The sequence below is a fragment of the Carassius gibelio genome, chromosome B10, assembly GCF_023724105.1.
Source record: "Carassius gibelio isolate Cgi1373 ecotype wild population from Czech Republic chromosome B10, carGib1.2-hapl.c, whole genome shotgun sequence".
Classification (NCBI taxonomy): domain Eukaryota; kingdom Metazoa; phylum Chordata; class Actinopteri; order Cypriniformes; family Cyprinidae; genus Carassius; species Carassius gibelio.
The window spans coordinates 8563855-8578338 of record NC_068405.1 but is presented as its reverse complement, the minus strand read 5'-3'; the positions used below and the strand labels follow the sequence as shown (position 1 = coordinate 8578338).

General features: G+C 37.4%; 2 protein-coding genes across 3 annotated transcripts; one reads left to right on the top strand and one right to left on the bottom strand.

Annotated features, from left to right (window-relative positions):
- Window positions 1-709: 709 nt before the first annotated feature.
- Window positions 710-10834, bottom strand: morn5 (MORN repeat containing 5). Of its 2 annotated transcripts, none has more exons than XM_052567771.1 (5): window positions 10572-10811; window positions 9679-9826; window positions 9281-9392; window positions 9052-9183; window positions 710-1067 (listed from the first exon to the last, which is right to left on the bottom strand). In XM_052567771.1, the coding sequence occupies exons 1-5, from the start codon at window positions 10616-10618 to the stop codon at window positions 970-972; spliced, it is 537 nt and encodes a 178-aa protein (XP_052423731.1). In that variant the 5' UTR covers window positions 10619-10811; the 3' UTR covers window positions 710-969. The 2 variants fall into 2 exon arrangements, with proteins under 2 accessions (XP_052423731.1, XP_052423732.1); XM_052567772.1 differs by lacking the exon at window positions 710-1067 and adding an exon at window positions 6974-7073 and having other exon boundaries at window positions 10572-10834.
- A 66-nt stretch (window positions 10835-10900) lies between these two features.
- Window positions 10901-13257, top strand: ndufa8 (NADH:ubiquinone oxidoreductase subunit A8). The gene is made up of 4 exons (XM_052567774.1): window positions 10901-11071; window positions 11626-11789; window positions 12658-12823; window positions 12946-13257. The coding sequence occupies exons 1-4, from the start codon at window positions 11021-11023 to the stop codon at window positions 13081-13083; spliced, it is 519 nt and encodes a 172-aa protein (XP_052423734.1). The 5' UTR covers window positions 10901-11020; the 3' UTR covers window positions 13084-13257.
- The last annotated feature ends 1227 nt before the right edge of the window (window positions 13258-14484 follow it).

The following is a 14484-nucleotide window of genomic DNA, read 5'->3' as shown; positions in this document are numbered from 1 at the left end:
TTCACGAGCCTGTCCTCTCTTCACTCAAGCCCACACACACATTTTTTAAACGGAGAAGATTCTGCATCAAATTTCCTTTGAGCCGAACAAGAATCTGACTCATTTACGTCAACAGAACACTGTATTCTGCTGTTGAATGTTTTCTCAGTATTGGTCATTTGCTTGGGCAGAATATAGCAATGATGTAACATTTTCTTACTTGATTTTGTACCCAAACTACACTTTTATCTATTCAAACAGATTATCTTAATAAATAAACTGTATATAATGACTTGAAAGGACTGTATGTAACCTAAACTCATTTAATGTATTTTATTTTATTGTGGGTTGTTGTGTAGCTGTTCAGTTTAGATATTTTTTTTTCTAGTTGGACTTCTCATAATAATAATAATAGTTAAATAAAGCATATATAGTACAACTGTTAGAAAGATGCTCAATATAGATTTTTTTTTTTAATTCTATATTGAGCATCTTTCTAATAGTTGTACTATATATGCACTTCCACATGTCTGTTTTGTAAAAAAATAAAATAAAATAATTAACTATTTCTTTGGCTGTGCATCATTAATAAACAATTTCTTGGCTATTTATATTTTCTAAATAAATGAATTAGTTAAAAAGACTTTAGAAATTATTTTCAAATGTTTTCTTATATATATATATATATATATATATATATATATAAAGAGAGAGAGAGAGAGAGAGAGACTTGTGTTAGTTAATGCAAACTTATGTTTTATTTTTACGTTAAGCATTCATTCATTCACATTATATGATTTATGTGGGTTGCAGTTTTACAGATGTCAGTGTAGTGGCAATCACTTATTTTTAGATATATATTTTTAAAGTGAAAATATATATATATATTTTTAACTCTCCGTACAGTTTTGGAAAATAAAACAGAATTAACGTCCCAAAGCATTTCAATGTGTCGTTCATATAAACAATGGCCTGTGTGTGTGAGTATCCTCACTTCTCCTCCAGTGTGTTGCCTCTTGGACAGTGGCCAGTGAACTCATCCCAGCTCTTCCTGCAGGTCCTCACAATCCACTCGTGTTCCTGCTCGTCTACAAGGACAGATAATACACATTTCACTCATTTTGATAAGGAAAAACGCTTTCTATGTTTTTAATAAAAGCATGTCACACGCATAGCACACTTGTAAATGAGATACGTGCTATTTTTTTCCCCTTTCTGATTGTTTGGTCAAAAATCGAGCTCCAGAAGGCATGTGTCAAACTCATTCGTATGCGGTTAAAGGCAATTTACATTTTTTACGTGCGGGATTAAGACAACAATTATGAAAATTCGCTCTCAGCAGCCTACTTCACGCGACAATCAATCACTCCCTTTTTTCTTCGCCTTCCCAGAGATGATTCCGCAACCAAAAACAGTGGATAATATACTGCATTTTTAAACGGTTAAAACTGAAAGGAGTTGCTAATTGCGGAGCGCGAGGTAGTTCTGCTGCTGGTGCTGAATGTGAGCGCGCAGCTGCACGCACTTGAGCGCTCACCCCCATGAACATGGCGAACTGGGCCCATTGTTGAGAACAGGTCTTAAGCTCTCCTCTGATTGTCGGTAATTGCACGCGATGGCCCTAAACGGCCTCTCCACGCGCCTCCCGCCACTTCTACCTGGCTCCCGCGCGCGGCAATTGAGACTTTTCCAGCACGCGACCGGTCCATTCTGCGACAGCTGCATGCTAACGTCTCTCACTTCATTCAGTCGCTCGCACCTCACGCGCTCCACATGGAGGTCACACTCGAGAGGAACATTTCATCACTATTTTAAACCAATTAATACCTCCGTGGACGCTTCAGCCAATGGCTGATGGACAAGGTCGGTCTACAATTATGTCTCTAAACGGGGTTTGGTAAATGGACCGAGTTCGCACGGTTATATTTGCACGAAATTACCTCAGTACTTATTGTTTGCCTGGCATTCATGCACTTGCTAAATCCATAGGCTAATAAAATCCTATTTCGGAACACACGTGTCACTCACATCAGATCTACTGCAAGTAAACCATCCTCCATATCAATGGGTCTGTAAATTATACCTTTGACATGCGATTTACATGACAGTGGTGTTTAAGATTTAACTGTGTAACAGGTAACTGTATGTCTACGTCAAGAAGCATACAAAAGCAAGGTTCTTATACTGTATGTAGGCCATTGTATCTAACACAGCAGTGTGAATAGAGGCTTTCACCTTATTGGAAACAAGCACCACAATAAAGTGTACAGGCCAAAATATTATTCCTGCCTGCTGGAAAATTAGTTCTTTGTTAACCGGCCACAATTCGCTCTCTATCAACATAAAGTTCTGTCTTCTTGATATCTTTGGGTCAACTCACAGTTTCATAAACAGTACAAGTCCTTATGGTCCCTTTGTTTAGACTGGGTTCCCACGGTTATGGAAAACTACCAAGGGAATGTTAAAATGATGTTTTTCGGTCAGAGAAGTTTTATTCTAGAAAATATTTTGAGTGCAATTTCAATAAAATGATTTTTTTTAAATCCTTGTCCAGTAACCACAAATGACTGGAATAGTCTTTCATAAGTCATTCACAATTGCACATTCATTGTGGGAATGCTGTTTAAAGAACTGTCTTAGCCCTCATACTTCCTCGGATCTTGCTGAAATTTATCTCCTTGAATTTCCGTAACCCATATAACCATCTATTTGTTTTCATTACTAATGTTTAGTTTCTTTTTCTTGGCTGTTTTAAATTCTGATTTCCCCTTATCAATTCATTACTTTTTTTCTTGTCTTTTGTCTGCATCTTTTTTGTTTATGTGGTAGTACTTTTTATTCACTCCATACAACCGCCTCCCCCTTTTTTTTACTATCCCAACATTAGCTTTTTTTCTCTCTATCAAATTTATTGCAGGGTCTGTATTTTGTACAAAACGCAAATTATTTATTTTTTTCTAGTAATAATCAGTTTTATGCTTCAGTCGACCCTCCTCTCTGGTGGCCTAACAAATAAGATACACAGTCTCACACGATCAAAGCCCAGGAGTCAGAAGGGAAGTGGTAATTGTACCTTGTTAGGAGGTGTTTATCTTAATCCTTAAAATACAATCAAAAGGAAAAGTGTTTCCTTCCAGAGTTGCTCTTTTTTTTTAATGGCTTTGGGATCTCTGATCATCTGAGGTTATTCAAAGACTCGGGGAGCAGTGTGTGTATCCTGAATAGCTGGATGATCATCTTCTGACAAGGTTTGATATTACCCTTAAAGCAGTGACTTGTGGCTCAGGCATGGGCTGTTTTCATTGGCGAAGGGATTTTAGAACATGAACCTTTAGCAATTATCAAAGACGAAGGAAACCACTGCAAACCATATGGCAGTAGAGCTTCTGACTCAAGTGAAGTTATGTGTTACCAAGGAATAGGCGCTAAAACTAGACAAAAGTAATACTGTTTAAAAAGCATCAAATCCCCAAATATTTAATAGGATAGAGCAATATATTGATTAATTCTAAGCCAAGCATTACTGTTTCTATTTTTCTCTCTTACTATAATTCATTAGAAGTTCACTTGTCCTGCACTGGATATGAATAATATCCTCATATGATAAGTAAATGTAAAATGTTTCCTGGCAGACGATACAAGAGCTAAAACATTCATAGACTGAATTAGGGATCTGAATCATATCTAGAGACCAGAATATTACAGAAATTTGCAGTGGACTCCTTGTACTTGGGCCAGTAAGTAACCACCTAGCAATGAAATAGCAATGCACTTAAAACCACCCAAACACTTTAGTAACCTTATAGCAACCACACAGACCATCCATGGCGAAGTTCAACATTGGCAATCACCACACAGAAAACTATAAAAGTCACATTAAGTATGAAAACAAACTGTGGATAGTACTAAATATGGTCTATACATTATTATGTCTTGACAGGTCAATCAGATTTAATTACTGTAAATGAAGTGTATCAACCTCCTTTGCTCATTTACGCACAGTGTTATTAAAGCTGGTTGTAAACAGGATTTCCAGTCCTATCATAAACTAAACGCCTGCCTCCTACTGCCGGATTGGCTCCAGGTAGTTTGCTACAACCGGGACACCCTATGTACTCCCTAAAGCCTATAATCCTGCTGCCTCTGCTGGGCAAGGCTCATTACAAATGTTGTGTAATGAGAGGGGCTTTACTGATGCCCCCACTTACATTTCAAAGCCTTTCAAACAAGGAAGGAAACAGAGGAATCATCCCATGTTTTTATAGCAGACAAACCTTATGCTTCCCTTCTCTCCAGGAATCTTATAGAAGAAACTGGTGTAAAGACAAATAGGTGTATCATTATGGAATGATTTGGGTTTTGTAATTAAAATTCAACTTTAAAATATATTTTTAGAGAAAAGTGCCTGTCCAAAAGATGCCACTGTGATGCAAGGGTATTTTGTGTGGTTATGAGTTGGTTACTTACTGGTCCAAGTCAAAAAACCCACCTCCCAAAAAAAGCACAAGTCTTTACAATGCTCTGAACCCTAACTACAATTTGGGTACTCATTTAATGCAAGTTGCCATTTAAATACTGTAAATCAGCTAACCGCTTTTAAAATACTAGACATCATACACTGTCAACTTCATAGCATCATACATTAAACGACTGAAAATCACACACTACCAGTCTTTCAAGTCATTCCGAACAAAACAAACTCATGTAGAATTTGGATGCAGTTCCGGGTGGGTAGATGCCAGGCTTGTTCAGATTGCTGCTGAACTTGGGGGTAAGTGACATTAAAGTGACATTCAGTCTTTGCTCGTGCAAATACCTCCGTGTAAATAGAGAATCCGCCATGATGCAAGCGCAACTGGAGATGAGACTCTGATTGGTTTATTGCACATTATGCCCAAAACACACCCATTAATAATTTATGAGAACAGGGACAAGCCTTTTAGACCTTTTTTCCCCGCTGTTAAACTGGCAAAAGTGGATTCAGACATGCCCTAAGTGCACCTGCACCGTGCGCTTTAGATCATGTGCTCAGATCATTAAAACAGGACCCATAATGTTCTGAAAGAATACCTCTGATACCCTTCGATTGGATGGAATTATAGTCTAAAGCCAAAAAAATATTTTAAGTGCCTGTCATACACTACGTGTAAATGCACATTATGTGATATTTCAGACTGACCAAAATCTTCAGACTGGCTCTAACATTACTAGTGGTCACTCATCCAAACTGTAAATTGGGCAAAAATGTTGGGCAAAACTTATTTTGTGTATTCCAGCTTCCCTCTTTTCAACAAGCTGCAAGATCTGAGGTATCATTCATCTCCGCAACATAAACGGTTACACGCCAATGTTGAATACTTGGGGTTAGAGGTTTAGAACAGACAATAGTGAAAGAGCACATACCACTAACTATGTATTTACTGTTATTTTGGTCATTTAAATATTTTTTTTTTTGGTCATATAATTTTCCCATTTTCGGAAAGAAAATCCATATGGCTTTAAACTTGATCAGAGAATGTTTTGGTCTTGGACACAAAACAAAGAGGAGGAGAATCTGGTTGACTGGGGCAGAGCAGGACATATGGAAGAGTCTCAGTCTGCCTTGTGTCCATCTCAAGGGGCAGTCCTACATGACACGCCAGCAACCGCTGCTTGTAATAACCCATCCTCCTTGACTTCAAATGACCAGTGTGTTGAGATTCTTCAGGGCTTCCTCCCATCTGCTTTTGTCCTGCTCTCCAACCAGTTTCAGAGTTGGCCCGCAGCCTGGGCATTTCCGCAGGCCTTCCTGTCCAGCCTGGGCTGCTTCTGCCTGGGATTACCACCCTAATCATCATGCCTACCTCCTGGATCTGACTGTTTCTCTGCCCCACAGCTGTAGTTGGACTTGTCCCTCTTTCCTCTCCTCCCAAAAACATCCTCCCACAGGGAACCTGGTTCCTCTTCGCTTGCCTCTTCAGCGTCTGTGCCCTCTGTGATCCTCCATCCTGAAGGGAAGCTACTTGCATTAAATTATGTCTGCACACCCATTTTGACAAATGCACCATCACCTCCAGGCGATAAAAATAATTCCATAGGATGCACAATATTCCATAATGTAATGCATTCCAACGTAGGAGTTGCCGTTGATTTGAAGGCCAGATGTATGTTTGAATGGGAATTCCACTATGAAGCCTATGTGAATAATTCCTGCGCCATGAGACATAGTCAGGGTAGACGTCATGCTTAATTACCATTGGTCAGACAAACAGATAGCCAGCAAATCTCAGAGCAGGACCAGGGATTTAAAGGGATAGTTCACCCAAAAATTCTAATTCAGTCACCTGTTGCTCCAAACCTGTATGAACATTTTTGGTGTTCCACAGAACAAAGAAATTCATGCAGCCTTGGAACGACATGAGGGCAAGTAACTAATTAAAGAATTTTCATTTTTAGGGAAACTCTCCCGTTAAAGGTCGAACCAATGTTATGTTGAGCAGTCATAACTGGTAACTACAGCTTACGTGATATGTTCACTTTATTGTAAGTGGCTTCAGTTTAAAAGTTTCTACTTAGAAAGTGAATGTAAATGCAAATGAAGTCTGTGATGTGGACTGATGTGGAAGCGGGTGGGCTTTGGCTCTGGGAGTCATAACCAGGATGTGGTTTTATGTGACAGGTCTGCACTCTTGTGTAAGTCTCGGTCTCTGATGTTCGCTCTCACTTTCCAGCCACATGTGGTAAGGATGTAATCCCAGAGGTCTGGAAATTATCTGATCTGAAGACCGAACAAGTACCACTCTGACACAGAAGTGAGAGTGTGTTTGCTAACCCTGGATAGAGGCATGGAGTGACTGACACATGGAAATGTGTACGAAAATGTAGGAGCACAAATAACTGTCCAATATGAAGACACATACAGTAACACATATTAGTGAAAAGCAAAACACTGAGACTGTGCTAAGCTCATAAGGAATATCAATATCTACCAATATAGTTGGTCTCAAAGCTAACAGATACAGACTGGCCACAAACACTCACGGGCTGGAGATGTCAATGGATTTTCAAATTCTAAGGAAATCTGCAGTGGTTTCCCGCTAAAAAAATCTGTGGGCCTGATGGCGACACATAAGAAAGAAAGAAAGACAAATTTTATTAGCATCACCATGCTGCTACTATTCCTTTACCACACACAGATTGTGTTTCTTAACAATATCAGTAAACAGCTTCCAATTTACTCTGTCATGAGCCCTGCTACACAGAAGAAAAATCGGTATGCATTTCGATACAGAACTCTTCTGACATCTGTTCAGGATGTGTCTGTCTTCCAATGTTATAGTAACTGTAGATGTATGAAATAGTCATGCAAGCTCACAATCAGACTGTGACGAAAGCTGGGGCTGCAGATCGTGTTGCATGTAGTTGCTTTAGACAGTGTTTACCAAATTATGCATCTCACAATACTGGAAAATACAGCAAACTGCCAAATTATTCCCAAGCAAACTTCCATATACAGATACGTGTATATAAAAAACAGCGCAGCAGCAAAATATCTAAGTCTGACACATGCATACATAGAACAGTGACTTAAAAAAATGCAGATGGAATACATTATCACGTTTTTATACTCAATGCAATATGTCATATTGAAAATAAATGCAGATAAATATAAAAGTAAAACTAGCCAACGTGACTTAAACTGATAAAATAATCTTCACAGAGGAACATGACACACTAGTGTTAATTTTATGTTAATGACTGGTTATGTTTTATGTGCATATTACAAAAGAAACGGCACAAGACAATATATTTTAACGCATTATAGGTTACATTTAAAGAATGTAATTCCACAACTTGGTTATGATTGTTATTTTATTTTCACAATAAACTAATTATAATATATCGTGCACCTTTACTCAAGCTGCAAAAATAAATGATAGACTCTTCAGTACTGTTCAAACATTTGGGGCTGGTAAAATGTTTTTTAATTGTTTTGAAAAAACTTTTATTTGATCAAAAATACAGGAAAATCTGTAATATTGTGAAATATTACTACAGCTCGAAAAGACTGTATTATTTTAATATGTAATTTATTCCTGTGATACAAAGCTGAATTTTCAGCATTATTACTCTATTATTACATGTTACTAGTTTTGTAACATGATTCTTCAGAAATCATTCAAAATCCTGCTCAAATAGCATTTTCAGATTTCTTTGATAAATACAAAGTTGAAAAGATTTATTTAAAAAAAAAAAATGTGTTACATAATAAATGTCCACACTGTCCCTTTTGTTTAATTTATTACATCTTTGCTAAATAAAAGTATTAATTTCTTTGAAAAAAACTCCTACGGACCCCAAACGGCTGAACAGTTGAGTAATTATTTATTTATTTATTTAAATATTAATTTATATGAATAAATAGTGATATATATATATATATATATATATATATATATATATATATATATATATATATATATATATATACACACACACACACACACACACACACACACACACAATATATACGAGACTGTAGATACATTCAATAAACTAATTTAGGTGACAAAGGAATTATCAATTCCAAAATGTTTTCTAATCAATAACATGTCTTGGTCTTGTGCTGATAAGGGTTCTTGCCTCCTATCTATAAGTCTGGCATAATGAATTCACCTCAAATCAGAGATCCCACGTCGGGCACTGGGAAATGTGTTTTATATTTTCCTTGAAAACAATTCAAATGACTACAGCACAGAGGCATGTCTGCCCGAGAGAAAAGACCTACAGATGAGTTATCTTACAATCTCACTGCTCACTCTTTAGCCCTACACTATCTACATGCATTTAGCTAATCCATTTATGCCCCTTTAATGCTTGTGGTCTTATGTGTTCCAGGTGGAAGGACCAAAGGCAAATGTTTGCTAAAAGGTACTTCAGACCCGAAAAGGATTGAACTAAGAAATATACTGAGATTTTGTGGATTTCATGGAACATTGTGTAGGAAATTGTGAATGACTTGCTAACACACACACACACTCACTCACTCACAGACTAAAACTTGCTCTGGCATTGCATGACGCATTCTCTTACCTGCGTTCCTGAGAAAACTGCCATCATAGTCTTTGACGACTCTAGTGCTGGGATCATAAAAGCCATCGCCACTGTCATAGCAACCTTCAGGGATGGTCCGCGGGGGGTCCCCATCAGTTAACTGGGATTCTCCTATTCAAAGACACGCTGAGACTTATTTTCTTTCTTATAATTTAGAGAATCGTGGTGCTTAGCTGTAAATGATCGCACACAATCATTTCGACCATACCTGCTGGTTTGAGGCCATTACACCTCTCAGAGTAGAAACGCCTGTCTTTGCCATCACAGTAATCCCAGTCCATCTCTTTATACTCCAGGCCATCAGAAAATGTGTACTTTCCCTATGTGTAACAAAAACACTTAGTCCAAGCATTTACTTAATGCACATTTTAATGCGCTCAATAGCAAAGTAACCACATGTGTAGTTCATTACATTAACTATCAACATGACCCATTAAATTTTACAACCAGAAAGGGTTACAAATTACAATTCTTTTTGATTTTGATCAGTATATATATTTTTATTGTTAATATTTTAAAATGTATTTTCGATGCTTTGCTTGTTAAATATTAAATATGTTGAGTTATTAACATGATCATTATTATTAACATTAGGAGGCGGAAAACCTCTTTGGAAATTCCTTTCTCCCAAGTTCCCTCATATTTGCTTCCATTGGGGAAATGCAGCACTCCTTTTCCATGGAACGTGCCATCTTTCATCTCTCCGACATATCTGGTGTGAGTGGGAAGTGTGTATTCACCCGACCCCTCCATCCTTTGAAAAACAACATGTGAAGAGAGGAAATTAGACCGTTTAATTCACTTCTTCCCTGTTCTTAAAATTACTGACTGACTGTGACAAGTATTGTTATATTATACATTATTGTTTTTGTTACTTGAAAAATAACGAGTCATATTTAAAATATGGCATGTCCCTTGATTAGATAGACATTAAAATTATTCAAATATTCAGGAATTCACATATAAAATAAATAATTGAATAACCTTAAGCCATTAAATAATATGAAATAGTTTAACTTAAAATGTATACATAAAAAATATATATATTTAATTTACCAGATGCCAGAAAGAATCATAGTGCCCTTAATTTGGTCTAGCACTTATTAAATTTAAAGTTATGTATTTATTATTCACTTTGTTTTATGAATGTAATTTATCTATATGTATGTATATGTAACATATAAATGTATTTGTGAAGACCTTTCAATTCATTTCTTTATTGGCATGACAAAAGCACATTTTGCATTGCCAAAGCATGCATAGGAAAAGAGAACATATACAACAGTGTAATTTGGAACAATATAGCAATTGAAATAACATTTGAACAAGTAATATTGCAAGAATCCTTTCGGTCTTTAGCTTTGCTCATTAAGGTATGATTAAAAACGGGAAACATCGTTTAAAATATTACATGTAACAAGTGTATGGCACACACATAAACTTAGATTCAAATCATAGGTTATATAAATGTCATCAGCCATCATTAAAAGTTGATTTACCTGCCATTATTGTAATCTCCATCATAACTGCTTCCCATAAACTCCATGTTGATCAACAAGAGCAAGAGCGTGATACTGTTTCCATAGAAACACAGCCGAGACGTTACATATTTAATGGTAACACTCCTCTGGGACGGATGCCATGGTCATGCATGAATAAGCGATAGAATAAATGATAAATAATCATCTCAGAGCCAGGCAAATGTTTTGAAAAGTTTTGGGAGAAAGGTAGAGCCATAACTTTGCGTTTTGTTTGGAGCCAAGATGGCGCTACAGCGTCTCAGTTTCCCCGCTACTGACGTCATCGAAAGGAGCCCGTGATTTTACGCGCATGCGCAGTTGACTGACCTTCTCCGTGCGGCCTCGTCCTGCGGCAGACGAGGACCTTGAGTTGTGTTGTGAACTGTCAAACTCATTTTGGTTAGCTTTGGTGGACTAAAAGTTGCACCATGCCCGGCGTGGTTGAGGTTCCGACGTTGAAGGAACTGAACGTCGAAGAGGTAACGTTACGTCTGAAAGAATGGAAACACAACCAGCTGTTAGCCTGAAGCTGCTGCGACGTTCATTTAAATATGTTCAGCTAGTATTAGTTGAGATAAGAAAGAAAGCATGGATTTAAATGAACTGGAAACTGATATGTTGACTAAGTTACATTAGTGTTGTTTTTAGCAGCTTGCTAATTGCAAATGGTTGGTTTCATATTTTGTGGCAACGTCAGAATCTCTCTTTCTCTCTCTCTCTCTCTCTCTCTCTGTGTGTGTGTGTGTGTGTGTGTGTGTGTGTGTGTGTGTGTGTGTGTTTTATTAAGGGTAACAAATTAACATTAACAGCTTTTGTCATATAGAAGACTTTTATACGCAATATGTTAAAAGCATGCCATAAGATCCATATTATATTGGAGATTAATATCTAATGCAATAGCAATAGACATGGTGCTTTAATAGTCAATTCTCTTTAATGTTGTGCATTAAATTAAAATAATGTTTTAACTTAAAGATGAATAATTTTATCCTGCATTATACGTGATCTCAGGACTTTTCTGTTTGGTGTGCAGGTTAATGTGTCTTCAGCCGTACTGAAGGCATCTGCTCATCACTATGGCTCTCAATGTGACAAGGCCAACAAAGAGTTCATGCTGTGCCGCTGGGAGGAGAAGGACCCCAGAAAGTGTCTGAATGAAGGGATGAAAGTCAATGAATGTGCACTCAACTTCTTCAGGTACTCAACACTTTGATCTGTTCGTCCTGATATTTCTCTTCAAAATCTTTAAGATATATGTGTTAACTATGAGCACATTCAATTTGTGAAACAATCTGCACACTTTTGTTTTTATTTAAGATGTTTTTCTCACCTCTAGCTAAGTTAAGCAAACAGGTGAATTAATGGAGGCTAATGTTTTCATATTGTCTTGCATCTGCACTGTGACCATTTTCTGTTGTTCATGGAAGGATAAGCTTATAAAAAAACAAAATTTGATAATGTGGATGAGATGTTTTATAAACAACGTTAACATATTCCATGCACTAGAATCAGAATCTAAATAAACATCGGACACCTGTTTTTTCAGTAAAACAAAATCTGTACTGACCTACCAAATAACTAGGAGTGACACATGAAGCCATGAGCAATGCTGCATTTTGCCAGTAACTGTTTTGCAGCATTGAGCTGGGTAGAACCATCCATTCCTAAAAGGTCACTAAACCAAAAGTCCCGCTCTTTATTTATATGACCCTTGTGCTATGCTGAACATATTCCAATCTACTTTGGTATTCACAGGTTAGAAATGCCCAGCCTTTGAAAAATCCAAATTTGGGAAAATGAAACCACAACACAATTTGAGGGTCAAATACAAAACATTTACAAAAAGCATTTATAAAAGCAGGAATAATTTTTTCATGATATTTTACAACAAATGCAACAAGAACAACCAAAAATAAAAAAAGGTGCTGTCTAAAGAAGCATTGTGTGTCATGTGGATATCAGGTATGTGTTTTTACTTTTGCTTTTCAGGTATGCCATGATTCATAATAGCATGTTGTTACGTTTTTTATTGATTTATTTTTAATCACATATTGCTTGACCCTAGGCAGATAAAGGGGAACTGCGCCGAGTCGTTCACAGAGTACTGGACCTGTCTGGATTACTCTAACCTGGCTGAGCTGCGCCACTGCCGTAAACAGCAGAAGGAGTTTGATAACTGTGTGCTGGAGAAGCTGGGCTGGGAGAGGCCAGAGCTGGGAGACCTGTCCAAAGTGGGTCAATATATCCATTGCTTTGTTATTTTAAAATTAACCAATTTATATTAGAAGCGGTTTTGATGTGTTTAGTCTCCTGGTCCATATCCTGTACATTAAACGTTTGACCTCTCCAACAGGTGACCAAGGTGGCAACCTCTCGGCCCTTGCCTGAAAACCCCTACCTTTCAAGACCAAGACCTGAGCCCAATCCTCCAATCGAGGCTGAGCTACAGCCATCCAAGCACGGCAGCCGTATGTTCTTCTGGAACTGGTGAAAAGGGGCAATCGCTGTCCCATTAACATCATGTTCACCATCTGTGTGCTTCTGACCAGACGAGAGACAGTGTGCCAGTGCACTGTAATCCTTATGTATTGTGTAGAAATGTTAATAAATTGTGCTCATTCAAAACATGTCATCGAATTAAAAAGATGTGGTAATGTAAACCAAACTTCAGTTTTCTTTTTGTGTACTTTATATTTTTTTGATTTAAAAATGTTCTGGGTTCAATAATTTCAATGTATTCTGTCAGTGACCACAGACATTATTTGAGCTGTAAATTTGTCCTATTAGTACAGGTCTGTAGCTCACAGGATAATTTAAAAATATTTAAAATTATTTAAAAAATTATTAAAATAATAATTAAAAAGCAATCATGTTTTAATTGCAATTAAAATGCTAGAAAATAATATATATATATATATATATATATATATATATATATATATATATATATATATACATATATATATGGTTATTCTAATGTAATGCCTACTAAAAATCTGTTAGTTTATAAACTGACCGATGAGTCTGCCACAGATCGCACAAGCTTGTATTGAATCTAGAGATGAAATATGATTCTGAATTTGGAGATGCACGTAGTCCAGGTACTATACTCTTTCTGTGTGTTCTGTAATGGTGTTGTGGCTGTGAGAACTGTTCATATGATCACGTATTCACCCTTACAGCTTGATAAAGGTGCTTTCATTCATTCACCTGGCCTGCTGTCTTAATCCAGGGGTATGGTGTGTGTTTCAAAACCAGATTGTGGCTGTGTAGTGTCACAGACCTCAGGGGCTGGAGACCCGGTCCCCTCGGGTAAAGGCCAATTTCCCCCAGAGCTCCCTCACTTCCTTACCAGCCCCTGGAGCAGGACTGTCTGAACAACACTACAAGTTCAAAGAGTCAGTAGTGCACATCCAGAGCAGCACAGGTCAATTGGCCCTACAGGCACCAGCACTGCTGTCTTAAGAAAATAAACCTGTGTGCAAAGCTCCATTTTGCAGCGTATTTTCATAACAGGTTTTCAAATGTTAACCTTTAAGACACGCAAGGTAAAAGACGCTCATTGTCCCAGTAAAATGGCACTGTATCATTTTCTATCAATGTGGAGCATTTTCAGGGAGGTCCCACATGTGAAATTTAATCAAACTGTGGAACTAAATTTGTTCTTTTTTTCCCCTCATATGTGCAAATTTAGCTCAAGAGTCGCTCTTGCCCCATACAAGTCAACCGTCATCTTGGATGAAATCCGTACTCTTTGAAGAACTAAAGTAAGCTGATGTCAGACTGCAGCCTGAGAGGCACTGCCGAATTTGCGTTGACATTTCCTTGGCTAGAGAAATTTAATAGGGCAGGGCCAGCTTTGTGCCAATGACAGAGGAATTATGGGAATACA